At 41.2% G+C, this 17,123-nt stretch overlaps 2 protein-coding genes and 2 non-coding genes across 4 annotated transcripts in view; 3 read left to right on the top strand and 1 right to left on the bottom strand.

The window, feature by feature from the left end:
• LOC118395562 (lipopolysaccharide-responsive and beige-like anchor protein) overlaps window positions 1–2,784 on the bottom strand; it is a 405,339-nt gene extending 402,555 nt beyond the window's left edge. Inside the window, 1 exon segment of the mRNA XM_052464349.1 lies at window positions 1,851–2,784. Coding sequence (XP_052320309.1) covers window positions 1,851–2,033 — 183 coding nt within the window. The 5' untranslated portion in view covers window positions 2,034–2,784.
• Window positions 2,785–9,632: 6,848 nt separating this feature from the next.
• On the top strand, window positions 9,633–16,247 carry LOC118371738 (40S ribosomal protein S3a). The gene is made up of 6 exons (XM_035757309.2): window positions 9,633–9,791; window positions 10,617–10,720; window positions 11,688–11,875; window positions 14,890–15,098; window positions 15,418–15,527; window positions 16,085–16,247. Exons 1-6 carry the CDS (start codon window positions 9,730–9,732, stop codon window positions 16,210–16,212), a joined length of 801 nt encoding a protein of 266 aa, XP_035613202.1. The 5' UTR covers window positions 9,633–9,729; the 3' UTR covers window positions 16,213–16,247.
• Window positions 11,559–11,628, top strand: LOC118371743 (small nucleolar RNA SNORD73). Its single transcript, XR_004823071.1, has one exon. It is a non-coding gene; the product is annotated as a small nucleolar RNA SNORD73 (small nucleolar RNA).
• LOC118371744 (small nucleolar RNA SNORA17) lies at window positions 15,555–15,684 on the top strand. Its single transcript, XR_004823072.1, has one exon. It is a non-coding gene; the product is annotated as a small nucleolar RNA SNORA17 (small nucleolar RNA).
• Window positions 16,248–17,123: the final 876 nt, after the last annotated feature.

Here is a 17,123-nt window from a genome sequence, read left to right as displayed (position 1 = left end):
AGAGATAGACAGAGAGACAGAGATAGACAGAGAGACAGAGATAGACAGAGAGACAGAGATAGACAGAGAGACAGAGATAGACAGAGAGACAGAGAGACAGAGAGACAGAGAGACAGAGATAGACAGAGAGACAGAGATAGACAGAGAGACAGAGATAGACAGAGAGACAGAGACAGAGAGACAGAGACAGAGAGACAGAGATAGACAGAGAGACAGAGACAGAGAGACAGAGACAGAGAGACAGAGATAGAGAGACAGAGATAGAGAGACAGAGATAGAGAGACAGAGATAGAGAGACAGAGATAGAGAGACAGAGATAGAGAGACAGAGATAGAGAGACAGAGATAGAGAGACAGAGATAGAGAGACAGAGATAGAGAGACAGAGATAGAGAGACAGAGAGACCTTGCAGAGATAGCTTAGAATAAAATTGTGCAATTTGAGGAGACTATCATGAAATATGACACACCTCTTTTAAACAAACTGAAATCATGACAGAGAGATATCATGTAGGCCCTTTTCACATTTAATTATAGTCCAACAGGTATGCACTTGTCTATTATACTCCCACTGTAGAACTGTTATTAAAGTGTCACTAAGATGACATTTTAGTACCTATAGAGTGCCACAGTAGGAGTCATAATACCTATCAAATCTAGCGGTCAAACAGGGAAATGGTTCCAATCGTTATTCAACCATTCATTTTTCCCATAGGAGATTTTAAAAACACTTCAAATGAGGGCTGTGTTTCATGAAGGCTTACCTTGGCGTGACATTTTGATAACTGTAAATCTCTCTCGGAACAAGGTGACTTATTAATATATCCACCTGCATTTCCAACTCAAAACTGAAATGCTAATTAGCTGCTAATGTGGCTATCATAAAGAACTACAAATGCCATGATGATCTGGACAGCCTGCGAATCGAGGCAAAGGTAAGAAACTCTGGATTAACTATCTAATGTTAGCTAAACGTATTACTGAATGAATTGGCTATATTTCTTTAAAATTGACAATTCTGTGAACTGTCTTGTGCACGTTTTAAATTGACACAATACCTGTTAGCAAAGGTGTCAGCTTGAGATAACGTGCAGGAGCTTGCAGGGATTTGTAGTTTTGCATGATGTATACGAATCGGAGTGTAAATAGAGCGGAATATATTGATACAAGTTGTCCGAGAGAGATTTACATGGTTATCAAAACGTCACGCCAGGGTAAGCCTACACAAAACACAGACCTTATTTTAAATATTTATATAATCCTCTATGGGAAAAATGGATGGTGGAAAAAACTATTGGAACCATCTCCCTGGATCGCTAGGTTTTATGGGTATTGCGACACCTCCACTGTATGGCTATAAACATTATTTTTCTAAACTATGAACAGGACAAGACTATGCCTATTGCATCCTGTATGAATAATATGAAAAGTGATCATGCCTCGCTGGTTGGTTAAAAAGCTTGTCCAAGTAATGATTTGTAAAAACAATATAGCATTTCCATCCCCATAGAAATTCTACAAAGAAAACTCTTATGCACCATTAGCCCACACATTTCTAACGAACAGGCTATAGCCTAGTTCCGCATAGCCTACTACTCTATAGTTACCTTATCATGGAAAGTACATATTATGTATTCAGCTATTGGACCATATAGTAGGCTAGCTCATTTAAGTAGCCTAGTCACAATATAGCCTTCATTATAAACTAATATTGTGGCCAGGATGTAGCCTAAGGTGTACCAGAAAAATAGAAAAGGCAGGTTGGTAGACAGAGCAACGTGTAACATGATCCTCTATGGACAGTTTCCAAAGACTATTTAGATTAGAGTGTGGCTTCCGATAATCAGCTTACCAGGTTGAAGACGGTCTCCACAATGTCCCGGTTGGAAACTTCCCCAACTTCCACCAGACCGGCGAGGACAGCGAATTTCATTTTGATTCCCCGGATTGGGATCCCAGGGTTGAGCGACACCACCGCAGCTCCATCACCTTGCCCGTCTGGTCGCCCAGCACCAGGCGTCTCCTCGCTAGCCATTGCTACAGGAGGACAGGTGGCGGTAACAGGTAAGGAACCTGTTCACCCCCCAAAGGCGGTAATGGGATACAGTAAAGTCGGTGAAAGAAAAAAAACAATGGTATCCTCTTTCCAGCTATGTCGACAGTCTGGAGGTAAACAACGAAAATATTTCCCTCCCCATTCAAAACAGTTCCCAAAATAAGCCTTCGAGTCAACAAAGTATGTTTTGTAGTCCGCTAAAGGCACAGGCGCACGAGACTTGGATTTCTAGCCGATGACACCGCGACATTGGAGTTGTCACTGCGTTTCCATGTAGAACTCCTCTCCCCCGGTCGGAAACTCGATAAGGAGGCGAATGAAATAATGCATCAAAAACCGTTCACTAAAATGGACCGGTTTAAAAATATTTGGTTCTAAAGGCAAGTCGCAGAGACCTTGCTCTTCCTCCCCTCTGTCAAAATATGAGAGGCACCTGCGACTTTCATTTCTTCACTAGTCCAGCCAGGCTACAGCAGTAGAACTTGCTATTGTCACAGCAGGCTTGACAGGTAGAGTGCTGTCATGAGCAAGAACTCCTAAACGTGGCTCAAGTACCGCAACAGCGACAGTGGTGCTCGAGAAGGGACAGCAGTTATCCACTCGGTCCTTCCCTAAAAACTGCTAGACTTGTTCAAATTTCAGTGTTAACCCACTTACATACAGCGCTTTCTCTTCCTGATTTACCCCCTGCTACAGCTCTTCCCCGCCATGACAGTATTATACCAGTATTCTGCCAGCGGCACAAATGATGACGTCATGTTCGTACGGTAACGAGGAAACCTTTAAAATAAAAGCCCGCATTTCAAAACATTACAATTCAAAATATATTACATTTGAATCAATGGCCACTTTTACTGTGCCAACAACAAAAGGCAATAGGTAATTTATGAAATAAAAAATGTAAGACCTACATACACATACAGAATATTGTGCTGAACTTTTATACCTGTCTGAGCTAATGTGGTGTGGAAAATACTCAGTAGGGTCTCTAATAACCAAATATGTGTCATTTTTGAAGGGGACTGTGTCACACGGTCTGCTGCTGGCTAAGTATTTACTGAGTATTTCACACCACACTTTATCTGAGGCAGGTAGAAAAGTAAACTTTACAAGCCAAATATATCCCATGTAGAGTCTATAACAGTGTGCTGCATTGTTGGCTATGGAGGGGGTGGAGTGAAAAGCCAGCAGCAGGCTGTATGATACAGTCCACCGCCAAAGCTAATTATATTTGGTTAGTAGAGATGTGACTGAGTATTTCCCACCACAGTTTAAATGAGACAGGTAGTAAAGTGTTTTTCTCTACACCCCAAAAAGTCCCCGTTGTCAAGCACAAGAGACCAATTTAAGTTTTGCAGACTCTATTGAATAATTCCAATAACATATATTTGTATTTTATTAAAAGTGTATTTCTTTAAATGGAGCCTACACAATAGCTATCAACATTCCAGTATTTGTTTAAACTTTCCAAAGAAATGCATAAATAATACAAGACAATCAATGCATTGGTTGCAATGCTGTGAAAAAAAGTTGTACCGCACTAGATTGCAAAACAAAATCGATATTCCCAAAGTTTAGCATGTATTTACACAGGGACTCTTATTCACGGGGGAAAAATCCAAGATCGTGCTGCCAACATAAAATCCTGCTGCTAAGAGAACAGTAATGAGTGGAGCATGCGCGGTGGGCATCGAGTGACTGACAGAGTGTCTCAGGCGTTGATATGGTCTCAGGTGTTGCCCAGGTGGATGGCGCTGTGGACTTGTTCATGCCAGGGACAGAGGGGAGGCTTATAATGCAGGAAACGAGTAGGGCTTCACAAATGTTCGGTTCCAACGGAATAGAGTCTAGTGTACAATTTCGCCTCATATTGCAGCTGGTTGGCCTATAATGCAGAGACGTCTAAAGGCAAGAGGAAGATACTTGCTCGAGTCAGGAGTCATCTACTGCTGTGCACTCAAAGACATACTACAGATTTTGCATTAAAAAATTGCATATAAAAACTCTAAGGATTAGACTGTAATAATGGTTGTCAATATAATGTTTATTTTTTTCCTATTGGCAGACTTTAGGCATTATCTACCCACATTATGCAACCATGGTTACAGTTGTATAGAAGGGGAAACATTTGTAACATGTTTATATTATTGCTGAAAATAAGAGTAGACAAAATAATGTCCTGCTGTAAAAAAAAAAATGTAAAATGTAAGTCATATTCACATGAGATATGTAAATTGTAATTCTTCTCTCTACAGTCCATACAGTGGAACATTGCCAGCTGTAATGCAACCGGAGGTGATAGAAACCAGACATTAAAATGATGTGACAGCGATGCTTCTCTTGCCTCTTCCAGTCACTGACCCATGTTGCAAGAAAGGCATTGCACTGTAACTTGTGCACGTGACATTAAAACTTGAAACTTGTTTAAGACGTTTATGAGACCAAATAGATACATTGTCAGATAGGTTTCTATTTCATTTAGCCTACGTATATTGAATAGCCTATGTATGATTGAAATGTAGTCAAAGATCAAATGCAATGTATTTGAACAAAGATCGTTATTGCATCATAAAGATGTGTGTCTCCTCTCATCTCCAAGGAGGCTCTGATACAGGATGACTTCAGTTGCTCAGTGGAATGTGGGATGGCTCCCAGTCCTAGGCTGCATCCTAAATGGCACAGTATTCCCGATATAGTGCACTACTTTTTACCAGGGCCCATAAGGCTCTCGTCAAAAGGAGTGCACTGTGTGGGGAATAATGTGCCCTTTTCGGACGCAGTTCTAGGTGCTGTTGCCAAGGAGTCAGGCAGCGCCACAATTCTTTTGACCTCACAAGCAGTCCCTCTCCCTGGGGACACTGGGACACAAGGCAGTCACTTGAGTTCCAGCATCAGACAATGAGTGAAGTCCAAATGGCACCCTGTTCCTTTTAATGTGTGCTACATTTGACCAGAGCCCTATGGGGAATAGGGGGCTCTGATCAAAAGAAGTGCACTGTAAAGGAAATAGGGTTCCATTTGGGACGTAGACAAAGTCAAGGTTGGTCTCAGTAGCAGTGACCTGAAATATAAGTGCTTACTACAGTGCAATGCTTTAATTTACATGCAGGCTACGTTGAGTGGGTTCAAGTCAAGACACTTTTGCACTGACTTACCTGAGGTAACCTACAAAATGAAAGTCAGAGAGAGTGTTGATATAGTAACTTGTATTTCATAGTTGGCTGTTGAACTGCAACCTTGATGATGTAAATTAAATACACATTTCATTTACAACATTTTCTTTTCTTGTTTTGTCTTTTGTGTTCCACAACGCATGAATGAATTCAGCTACTCACACAGCTTTGTGCCAAGTGCTGTCATCTTTTGATTGGATGAACATTCATTATATCCTTCCAAATCAATACCTGAGGGAAATATATATATTTTTGAAATATCCTGAACAAATAAGGGCTGCTAAAACCATACGGTTCGAACACACATACTCTTGAATGTTTTCTTTAAGGAATGTATTCTGCGTGAAGCTTGGTTTTACTTTGAACCCCCCCATGGGGCAGATTCGAGCAGAAAACTAAGCTGAGTGAAGGCTGTTGCATTATGATGACAAGAGGGAATTACACATGTCTCTCCAGAGACTACCCACTGGGCACAGATGTCAATTCAAGGTCTATTTCACTTTGGTTCAATGTCATTTTGTTGAAATGACATGGACAGGGACAGTTTAATGCGGGGGTTACCGGGGCTGAAGCCCCTGGGCCCAGGCCAGTGGGGGGCCCAAGAAGCATATATACAGTATATTTATATATATATATATATATATATATATATATATTTTTTTTTTTTGTACTGCAACCGCAAACCACAGGAGGGTTCAGGAGCCCACTCTCAATGAGTGTAGACAACCTGCTGCTGTCACTCTATTAATCATCAGATGGGGGGAGGAGAGGAGGTATGGAGTCCACGTGGGTAACTGGGGGGCCCTGCCTTGATTGGGTAACCGATTAATAAAAAAGTGCATGATAAATAAATGTGACTGGTCAATTGCGTGAGTCAGGGGCTGGGTCCAAAAGCCAAAAAAACACAATTAAGTTTTTTTTAAATCCAACCACAGGAGCCTGCTCTCAGTGTTCAAAATACCCCAGATAGCATAAATTAGCCACAGAGGATCAATAGTTTCAAAAACATAACTGTGGATTTGTCAGGGTTTTCCTGTGGTGAAGTAGAGGACCAAAACGCAGCGTGGTTATATTGACTCGTGTTTAATAAAAACAGATAAACATGAACACTACAAAACAATAAACGTGGAAAACCAAAAACAGCCCTATCTGGTGCAAAACACAGAGATAGGAACAATCACCCACAAAACAGGCTACCTAAATATGGTTCCCAATCAGAGACAATGACTAACACTAACACCACAAGCTGCCAGAACAGCTTCAATGCGCCTTGGCATAGATTCTACAAGTGGACAAAATCCATGCCAGGAAATTGCACCCCACACACCATAACATCATACACTTTGTATCCCTCACTTAAGTGTTTCCTTTATTTTGGTAGTTACCGGCTGCCTACAGGAGGCCGCAATTTGACCAGCATGCACGCCAAATATACAGCTTGTTGCATTGTGGCCATAGACATATAATCCATAAAAGGGATTTGGAGCCTCTTACCCTGGCAATTTGAGTGTTAAACTCATGGGTACACTATCATTGGCTGCCAGTCCTGATTTCAATGGGAACTGCCATCTATGGATTATATTCTATGCGGCTGTCGCTTTGCCTTTTGCAAATTTCGAAATACAATCGTGGAGAAAATGTACAGTTTGGAAAGCAAGCAACATTGATTCAACCAGTGTGTGCCCAGTGGGTAAATGTATCCTTGTGATGATGATGATGATGCCTTTCTGAATAGGAAGCTGATTTTTAGCAGCATGCTACAGAAGGTAGGCAATATGGCAGGCAATCAAGATCATGTTTTTTGGAGGCATGTTGTGAAAGAAGAGGATGCTGCACCTCTCTTGATTTGGGTGGTGATATCAACAAGGCAAGAAGGTAAAAATGTTTTCAATGACAAGAGTAAGACCTTTTTGGGCGCCTGCTGATTTTAAAGCCAGGTGAGGGGTTCAAAACGTTTTCAGTGACCAGAGTAAGACCTTTTTGGGGCGCCTGCTGATTTTAAAGCCAGGTGAGTGGTTCAAAACGTTTTCAGTGACCAGAGTAAGACCTTTTTGGGGCGCCTGCTGATTTTAAAGCCAGGTGAGGGGTTCAAAACGTTTTCAGTGACCAGAGTAAGACCTTTTTGGGGCGCCTGCTGATTTTAAAGCCAGGTGAGGGGTTCAAAACGTTTTCAGTGACCAGAGTAAGACCTTTTTGGGGCGCCTGCTGTTTTTAAAGCCAGGTGAGGGGTTCAAAGCGTTTTCAGTGACAAGATAAGAATTTAATCCATGTTGGATGGTTGTTGAGCTTTAAAGACCACTACTTCCATTTTCCTGATTAGGGATTATCCCTGACAAGGAGATGACAGGAATGTTATTAATTATATTTAAATGAAACTTCACTAGGTGTTACAACATGTCTCTAACATGCATATTCACAGACTCATTTATACAATGTATATGACTTATGTATACTGTACATGTGAGCGATTTGGCCAAATTAGGACTCACTAACATTAGGACATATGTTGAACATTAAAAGGGTACTTTTCAGATACTGTATAGAATCTTAGAAAAAGAGTGCTATCTAGAAGGGTTCTTCGGCTGTCCCCATAAGAGAACCCTTTGAAGAACCTTTATTAGTTCCTTGTAGAACTATTATAGGTTCAATGAAGAACCCTGTCCACAGAGGGTTCTACATGTGGACAGCCGAAGAACCCTTTTGGAACCCTTTTTTCTAAGAGTGTAGAGACAATGTAGGTCTAGAATGAATGTATGTCAATGTTTACATTGTCACCAGATTCAGCCCAGCTAGGCATCATCCCTAACCCTGTAATTGACACAGTTGTATCTGTGTCCTAATAACGGGAGGAGGCAAGACACACCTGCATGGAATGTTAACAGTTTGAGATTCAGGTTCAACCTGTTTTCTTTCTTTAAATATTCACTTGTTGGTTCACTAATACAGCATGTCAGGGCTGACAGTCACGCAGTGTACTTGGCTGACTGAATAGTGTAATACAGTGCAGAGTATTGAGTAATATACATGCATATAAGATATAGTTTAACATAATAATATGCATATAAGATATAGTTTAACATAATAACATGCATATAAGATGTAGTTTAACATAATAATATTTACATTTACATTTAAGTCATTTAGCAGACGCTCTTATCCAGAGCGACTTACAAAATTGGTGCATACACCTTATGGCATCCAGTGGAACAGCCACTTACATCTAAATCTTTTTTTTTTTTTTTTTGGGGGGGGGTGAGAAAGATTACTTACCCTTACTTACCCTATCCTAGGTATCCTAGGTATAATATGCATATAAGATATAGTTTAACATAATAACATGCATATAAGATATAGTTTAACATAATAACATGCATATAAGATATAGTTTAACATAATAACATGCATATAAGATGTAGTTTAACATAATAATATGCATATAAGATATAGTTTAACATAATAACATGCATATAAGATATAGTTTAACATAATAACATGCATATAAGATATAGTTTAACATAATAATATGCATATAAGATGTAGTTTAACACATTTGTGAATAGTTAAGTCAGTGTTTTCCAAACTCCAAGGGATGCATGTCTTGTTTTTAAGCCCTAGCACTACACATCTGATTCAAATAATCAACGCATCATTACATTATGATTATTTGAATCAGCTGTGTAGTGCTAGGCCAAAACTATAACATGTATACCCTGGGGTCCCCTGGACCGAGTTTGGAAAACACTGAGTTAAGTCAATATTATGTTTCTTTTCTCGGAATTCAGGAGAATAGTCTTTCCTTCATCATGAATATGTGAGTGAATATTTTGGTTGAAGTTATTTCAGTTATTATGGGTCTGCTCATATGACTGCTAATTTCTCCACAGACAGCGACTGTAAATTTAATTTTGTTAATTTGTGAAAGTGTTGGTGCATCATATTTCACTGCCACAGTAAAAGCCAGTGGCTGATCTAATTTATATTTTATACTCAGTTATATGTTTATACACATATTCATTCATTCTGGAACAGAGATGTATATTATTATAAATCATATATGAATTATATAATATTCTTATGTATTTATTTACAGAATTTCAGACAAACAACACAATATGTGTCAGACTGAATGTCAATAATTCATGTGAGCGTCTGAACTGAGCTAACTGCCAAAGTGGGTGTGTTTAATTGTTTATTTGGATCCGCATTAGCTTTTGCAGAAGCAGCAGCTATTGTAGTGGATACAGTAGAATCAGGATAGAAATATCAATATTGTAGCATAACAATACTATATCATACAATGTAGCAAACACTTCCTGAGTTTATTAAATGTTATAACGTATCAAATAAAGGACTGCGATATCACGCTAGGCCAGTAGAGAACGACAACGTGCTAGTTTTGAGGTCTCAACATATCGCGAGTCGCGAGATGTGAGAAATCTCAGCTCTATCTTTAACACTCGCGATAATTCCGTTTTCCTTCTCTTTCACTCCCTGTAGCCAACATGGCAGTCGGCAAGAATAAGAGGCTGACCAAAGGTGGCAAAAAAGGTGCCAAAAAGAAGATGTAAGTAGCGCAATTCATCCATTAAATCATGCAATATACACTATTAGGTTCAGGTTATTGACTTTCAGTTTGAAAATGTAAAGGATGAGGTTGATTTTAACTGGATGTACTCGGGCCGGTCACTGTTGCTAATCTGCTAGGCTCACTGCGCATTCAGGGTTCATGAGTTTGTGCATAAGCGACACTGAACTGTTACAAAAGAGACTGTCGAAGTCGTAACACAAGCTGCATATCGTGAAGCATTTTATTTAAATGTACCGAAATGCACTCATTGTCTGTAGTCTAGCGACATCGGCTGTCTTAGCAAGCTAAGCTACCTCACTACATGTAACTGGTGGCTAGCAAGATGGCAGATCTGGCAATCCATGAACATAACGTGGACAACGTTAGCTAGACGAAGTATTTTCTACGGAATGGTGTGGTCAGGTCAAACAGGATCAAAGTATTGTAGCCCTGGCTGGCTTGGCTACATGTGCGTGGTGCCAACCCTTCAGTCGTTAACGAGAAAAGGCACATTTATCAGATAAGATCATTTAGCCAGTTAGTTGGGCCTTACATTAGTAACCAGCTAGCTAACGTTATGCTCTTCCAGTCATGTTTTATTGATTAGCCAGGTGCCTGTTGAATTTCCACGTTTGATTGTACTGGAAGTTGACGTTCATACCATTGCCAGCATTTGACAATAACAAGTTAACGTTAGCCCTTTGGTTGGTTTCGCGTTAACTAGACTGTAACCTTCGTTTCTTTAGCTAGCTACATAGGCCTGTGTCATCAAAACAGATTAACAGAACTGATATTGACCACACTACTTTCTCTATCCCCCAGTGTCGACCCTTTTTCCAAGAAGGACTGGTATGATGTCAAGGCACCCGCTATGTTCAACATCCGCAACATTGGCAAGACCTTGGTCTCCAGGACTCAGGGAACCAGTAAGTCTGCTTTTCTAACTGATGCAGATTAATGGAGCCACACATGGTTCAGTGGTGATGGCTACCAGTATAAAGACTAACATGCAGCAAAATAACTGCAGACAGAGCCACATGGTTCTGTGGAATTATAACACAGTTTGGAAACTAGGGGTTGATTAAAGTGAGGTGACTAAAACGGGAACTCCTGACCGTGTACAGTAACCAGCTAGCTAGGTAGCCTAATTCAACTAGCTTTGGGACAACTTAGAGAGTCTGTATATTGGTTGGACTCCTAGTTGTGCATCGTTCTGTTAGGTGTCGATGGCTAATAACCATACCACAGTATAGCCGGCTTCGTCTAAAATGTTTCCGGTCAACCAAAGCATATGTAGTATAATCTCTTGGAATTTACCGGACAAAGTGAAATGTCCCTCGCTGTCAAATGAACATCGGTATCCAACTATTGTCTAAACTCCATATTCTTGCCAAGTTAGACAGCGGTCTGCTATTAGACACGCAAGACTTCCTACTACAAAATGTAGCATTTTATTTAATTGCGAGGTACACATTTCACTACGTCTGGTAAGTACAGTTCCTAGCGATTATACATGTGCTTTTGTTGACAGGAATCGTTTGTTTGGCGAAGCTGACCCTGGTGGTAAGGTTATTTTTTGTCAACACCAGAACGAAGCACAACTCGGGGAGTCCCAACTAATAGAGAGTCCTGAAGTTGTCCTGAAACTACCATTTAATAGGGGTTTGTTGGTCAGTAATGTCCCTTTTTAGTCTTCCCCTTTAAAATTGTTTCAGCTTGTCGGTCTTGTCTTGGATTTGTTTGTACTGTACTTAATACAATGGGAATGCATGATGACAAATTGTTTCGGCCCAATGATTGCCACTGATTACTGGTAAAGAGATCTGCTGATGTTCCCTGCCTTGGCCTCCATTCCCCTCACTGCGTCCCACATAAACTAATCTGTTCTACTAGGAATCGCCTCTGATGGTCTGAAGGGACGTGTGTTCGAGGTGAGCCTCGCTGACCTGCAGAATGATGAGGTGGCCTTCCGCAAGTTCAAGCTGATCTCAGAAGACGTGCAGGGCAAGAACTGCCTGACCAACTTCCACGGCATGGACCTGACCCGTGACAAGATGTGCTCCATGGTCAAGAAGTGGCAGGTGAGGAATCCTTCAGGTTGTAGCACACAGCTGGATTTGTTGAGATATTGTAATTTTGATATGCATTTATAATAGAGGTCGGCGATTAATCGGAATGGCCGATTTCAAGTTTTCATAACAATCGGAAATCAGTATTTTTGGCCGCCAATTTTTAAAATTTATTTTTATTTTTTATACCTCTATTTAACTAGGCAAGTCAGTTACGAACACGTTATCAATAGCCTAGCATAGCATTTTGTCCAGCTAGCAGCGGGTAACTTAGTCACGGAAATCAGAAAAGCAATCAAATTAAATTGTTTACCTTTGATGAGCTTCGGATGTTTTCACTCACAAGACTCCCAGTTAGATAGCAAATGTTCCTTTTTTCCCCAAAATATTATTTTTGTAGGTGAAATGGCTCCGATTGTTCTTCACGTTTGGCTGAGAAATCGCCCGGAAATTGCAGTCATGAAAACGTCTAAAAATATTCCAAATTAGCTCCATAATGTCGACAGAAACATGGCAAACGTTGTTGATAATCAATCCTCAAGGTGTTTTTCAGTAGGACCGATTGGAATAATGGCTACCTCTGTATTTTACGCGAGAATCTCTCTGGGAGCCATCAGGTGACCACTTGCGCAATGTAGCCGCTTACGGGTATTCTTCAACATAAATGCGTAAAACTACGTCACAATGCTGTAGACACCTTCAGGAATACGGAGAAAGAGTAATCTGGTTGATAGCCCATTCACTGCTCAATAGGGACGCATTGGAACGCAGCGCTTTCAAACATGAGGCACTTCCGGATTGGATTTTTCTCAGGCTTTCGTCTGCAACATCAGTTCTGTTACACTCGCAGACAATATTTTTTACAGTTTTCTATCCTAAGCTGTCAATTATATGCATATTCTAGAATCTTGTCCTGACAAAATATCCCGTTTACTACGAGAACATAGTTTTTCCAGAAATGAAAATACTGCCCCCTAGTCACAATAGGTTAATGACCTGAGGCTCGTATTTCTGTGTGTTGTCATGTTATAACTAAGTCTATGATTTGATAGAGCAGTCTGAGCGATGGTAGGTAGCAGCAGGCTCGTAAGCATTCATTCAAACAGCACTTTTGTGTGTTTGCCAGCAGCTGTTTATGACTTCAAGCCTATCAACTCCCTATATTAGGCTCGTGTAACCAATGTGAAATGGCTAGCTAGTTAGCGGGGTGCGCGCTAATAGCGTTTCAAACGTCACTCGCTCTGAGACTTGGAGTAGTTGATCCCCTTGCTCTGCAAGGGCTGTGGCTTTTGTGGAGCGATGTGTAACGCTGCTTCGAGTGTGGCTGTTGTCGATTTGTTCCTGGGTCGAGCCCGGGTAGGGGCGAGGAGAGGGACGGCAGCTATACTGTTACACTGGCAATACTAAAGTGCCTATAAGAACATCCAATAGTCAACGGTTAATGAAATACATATGGTATAGAGAGAGAGAAATAGTCTTATGAATACTACACTGCTCAAACAAATAAAGGGAACACTAAAATAACACATCCTAGAAATGAATGAAATATTCTTATTAAATACTTTTTTCTTTACATGGTTGGATGTGCTGACAACAAAATGACAAATTATCAATGGAAATCAAATTTATCAACCCATGAAGGTCTGGATTGGGAGTCACACTCAAAATTAAAGTGGAAAACCACACTACATTCTGATCCAACTTTGACGTAGTGTCAGGCTCAGTAGTGTGTGTGGCCTCCACGTGCCTGTATGACCTCCCTACAACGCCTGGGGATGCTCCTGATGAAGTGGCGGATGGTCTCCTGAGGGATCTCCTCCCAGACCTGGACTAAAGCTTCCTCCTGGACAGTCTGTGGTGCAACGTGGTGTTGGTGGATGGAGCGAGACATGATGTCCCAGATGTGCTCAATTGGATTCAGGTCTGGGGAACGGGCGGGCCAGTCCATAGCATCAATGCCTTCCTCTTGCAGGAGCTCCAGCCACATGAGGTTTAGCATTGTCTTGCATTAGGATGAACCCAGGGCCAACCACACCAGCATATGGTCTCACAGGGGGTCTGAGGATCTCATCTCGGTACCTAATGGCAGTCAGGCTACCTCTGGAGAGCACATGGGGGGCTGTGCGGCCCCCCAAAGAAATGCCACCTCACACCATGACTGACCCACCGCCAAACCGGTCATGCTGGAGGACGTTGCAGGCAGCAGAATGTTCTCCACGGCGTCTCCAGACTCTGTCACATGTGCTCATTGTTCATCTGTGAAGAGCACAGGGCGCCAGTGGTGAATTTGCCGATCTTTGTGTTCTCTGGCAGCGCCTCCATGCTCTGGACACTACGCTGACAGACACAGCAAACCTTCTTGCCACAGCTTGCATGTGGGTTGTAGACTCCGTCTCATGCTACCACTAGAGTGAAAGCACCGCCAGCAAAACATCAGCCAGGAGGCATAGGAACTGAGAAGTGGTCTGTGGTCACCACCTGCAAGTGGACAGTTTGATTTCACAGAAGTGTGATTGACTTGGAGTTTCATTGTGTTGTTTAATTGTTCCCTTGATTTTTTTTTTTTGAGCAGTGTATATTAACTACAACCTAAAACCTCTTACTTTGGAATATTGAAGTCTCATGTTAAAAGGAACTACTAACTTTCATATGTTCTCATGTTCTGAGCAAGGAACTTAAACGTTAGCTTTTTTTACATGGCACATATTGCCCTTTTACTTCTCCAACTCTTTGTTTTTGCATTATGTAAACCAAATTGAACATGTTTATTTATTTGAGGCTAAATTGATGTTTATTGTGTTATATTAAGTTCAAATAAGTGTTTATTCAGTATTGTTGTAAGTGTCATTATTATAAATAAATAAAAATCGTCCGATTTTTGGTCCTCCAATAATCGGTATTGGCGTTGAAAATTCATAACCGGTCGACCTCTATGAATTAACCTCTGCCTTGTAATGTTATTGATAACGTGTTGGGCCCAATGTACCCAAAACTATTCATTAACCTTCATCCTGTCTCCCCGCCAGACCATGATTGAGGCCCATGTGGACGTGAAGACCACCGACGGCTACCTCCTGCGTCTGTTCTGCGTTGGCTTCACCAAGAAGCGCACCAACCAGATCAGGAAGACGTCGTACGCCCAGCACCAGCAGGTCCGTCAGATCAGGAAGAAGATGATGGAGATCATGACCCGTGAGGTCCAGACCAACGACCTGAAGGAGGTCGTCAACAAGCTGTAAGGACGTTCGCCGTTCTGTTGCTGGTTCAATAGAATGTTCTGCACTCTGGGAAGATGTGGTCCATGTGAAATGCAACATGGAGTGCATGTATATTAATTGACTGTTAGATGAAGCAAATATTTATTTCAACATTGTTGCGTGTGTCGAACACTTTTCCTGCATCTGAAATTGTGTACATTTAAGTTTTGATGTCTGAGTAAGTTGAAAGGCATTCAATGTGGGCAGCCAGTTATTTAACCAGATCTCTCAGCTGGTCATTTTCAGTAGCCAAGCCAGGCTTCCCCTTTCTGATTTACTTTTCCCTTTGTCCTTTAGGATCCCTGACTCCGTTGGTAAGGACATTGAGAAGGCCTGCCAGTCCATCTACCCCCTCCACGACGTCTACGTCAGGAAGGTTAAGATGCTGAAAAAGCCCAAGTTTGAGTGTAAGTCACCTTGAAACTCAAACCTATCCTGCCCCTTGAGGCGTTGCAGTCCGACAATGTGTCGAGCCTGTGTCATAAGGGGCGGAGAGTGAAAGGGCTATGTCTACGCCAAGGACCCAGAACGGTGGGTACTTGGAGTGATCATGGCTCCGACAGATGGCACAATACTAGACAATTGATGGTGTGAAAGAAAGCCTATTCAGGATCTTTGTCAACTTACTGTGCATTAAAGAACCTCAAACAACCTTAACCTAAAATAACCAGGGTTATTGAATGTCATCTTAATCATAACCATCGTATGGTCCCCTTCCCAGCATCTGGCAGCATTTATGATATTCCAGCAAGATGACTCAACACTTGTTTCTGTACGACATGATTGTATCTTAACATATGTCTATGGTTGCAATTACAAGCAGCCCAATTAATTATTGGCAAAAAAATCAGATTTGGATTGTGTAAACAGCCTAGCATACTAAGTGACTTATCCAATGTGGCTTTCTCTAATAGCCTGAGTTGTACTCTGGTGTTTTGCTTATGTTATTCTTGTCTCCTTCCAGTGGGCAAACTGATGGAGCTCCACGGTGAGGGTGGTGGCAGCAGTACAGCCAAGCCCTCTGGGGATGACACTGGGGCTAAGGTGGATAGGGCCGACGGCTACGAGCCCCCCATCCAAGAGACTGTCTAAACACCTGACAGATTTAATAAAAAATGTAAATGATACTCAACTGTTGGCGTCTTCTGTTAATGGCATGGTTGTTTTAGTAAGGTATTTTGTATAGAGCTATTCTTTTTTTAGTCATAAATCAAAGCATTTTTTCTATCCGGAAAAAGAAAAGCTCTATACAAAAATAAACTCAACGTGTTGCCAAATTCTAAAACTGAGGCAGTTTATGGTTTAGAAATAAATATCTCTGGTGGAGATTCCTGCAGTTAGCATGCCAATTGCACACTCCCTTAACTTGAGACATCTGGCATGGTTGGAACTGCACATTTAAAAGTGGCCTTTGTCCACAGCACAAGGTACACCTGTAATGATCATGCTGCTTGAATGGGGTCTTGGCAAAGCAGAAATGCCCACTAACATGGATGTAAATATTTTGTGCACATGAAACATTTTTGGGATCTTATTTCAGCTCATGGGACCAACACTTCAGTTATAAATGCTACCTGTAATGGCACTCATGCTCAAATTACATAGTATTGCAATATAGGTCAAATATAAAGCCTTCTCACTATTGTTGTTTGTTACTGTAAATGTAAAAGCAAGCCAACTTCTCTTGATTAATTGGGCCTCAAATGTGCTATGGGGTCATTCCTATGTGGTGTCTAATGTCTTCAGGAATAATCTTGGTGTAAAATGTAGATCCCACAAGGCTACAGTATCCTTAAACATCTTGAAAGGGAATTTAACACCTTTCAGTGGATGTTTGTTTTGCTATGTCCCCGGGTGCTAACTGAGAAATAAGCCATACATTATTTTAAACAATTGATCTGATTTGTCCCTGATCACTTTCCAACCCATTTGTTGCCACATTCAGGAAGTGTCAATTTATTTGGTGGGAAAACAATGGTGCAAAGCTAAATAACATTTCTACC

Source organism: Oncorhynchus keta, chromosome 16 (assembly GCF_023373465.1).
Source record: "Oncorhynchus keta strain PuntledgeMale-10-30-2019 chromosome 16, Oket_V2, whole genome shotgun sequence".
NCBI classification, from domain to species: domain Eukaryota; kingdom Metazoa; phylum Chordata; class Actinopteri; order Salmoniformes; family Salmonidae; genus Oncorhynchus; species Oncorhynchus keta.
This window is presented reverse-complemented; position numbering and strand designations above follow the sequence as displayed.

Bases quoted from the DNA above. Each gene is read 5' to 3' on its own strand.
- LOC118371738 (XM_035757309.2), top strand. From the start codon at position 9,730: ATGGCAGTCGGCAAGAATAAGAGGCTGACCAAAGGTGGCAAAAAAGGT. The intron at 11,876-14,889 runs GTGAGGAATCCT...TCTCCCCGCCAG, and splicing joins CCATGGTCAAGAAGTGGCAG to ACCATGATTGAGGCCCATGT. The intron at 15,528-16,084 runs GTAAGTCACCTT...GTCTCCTTCCAG, and splicing joins GAAAAAGCCCAAGTTTGAGT to TGGGCAAACTGATGGAGCTC.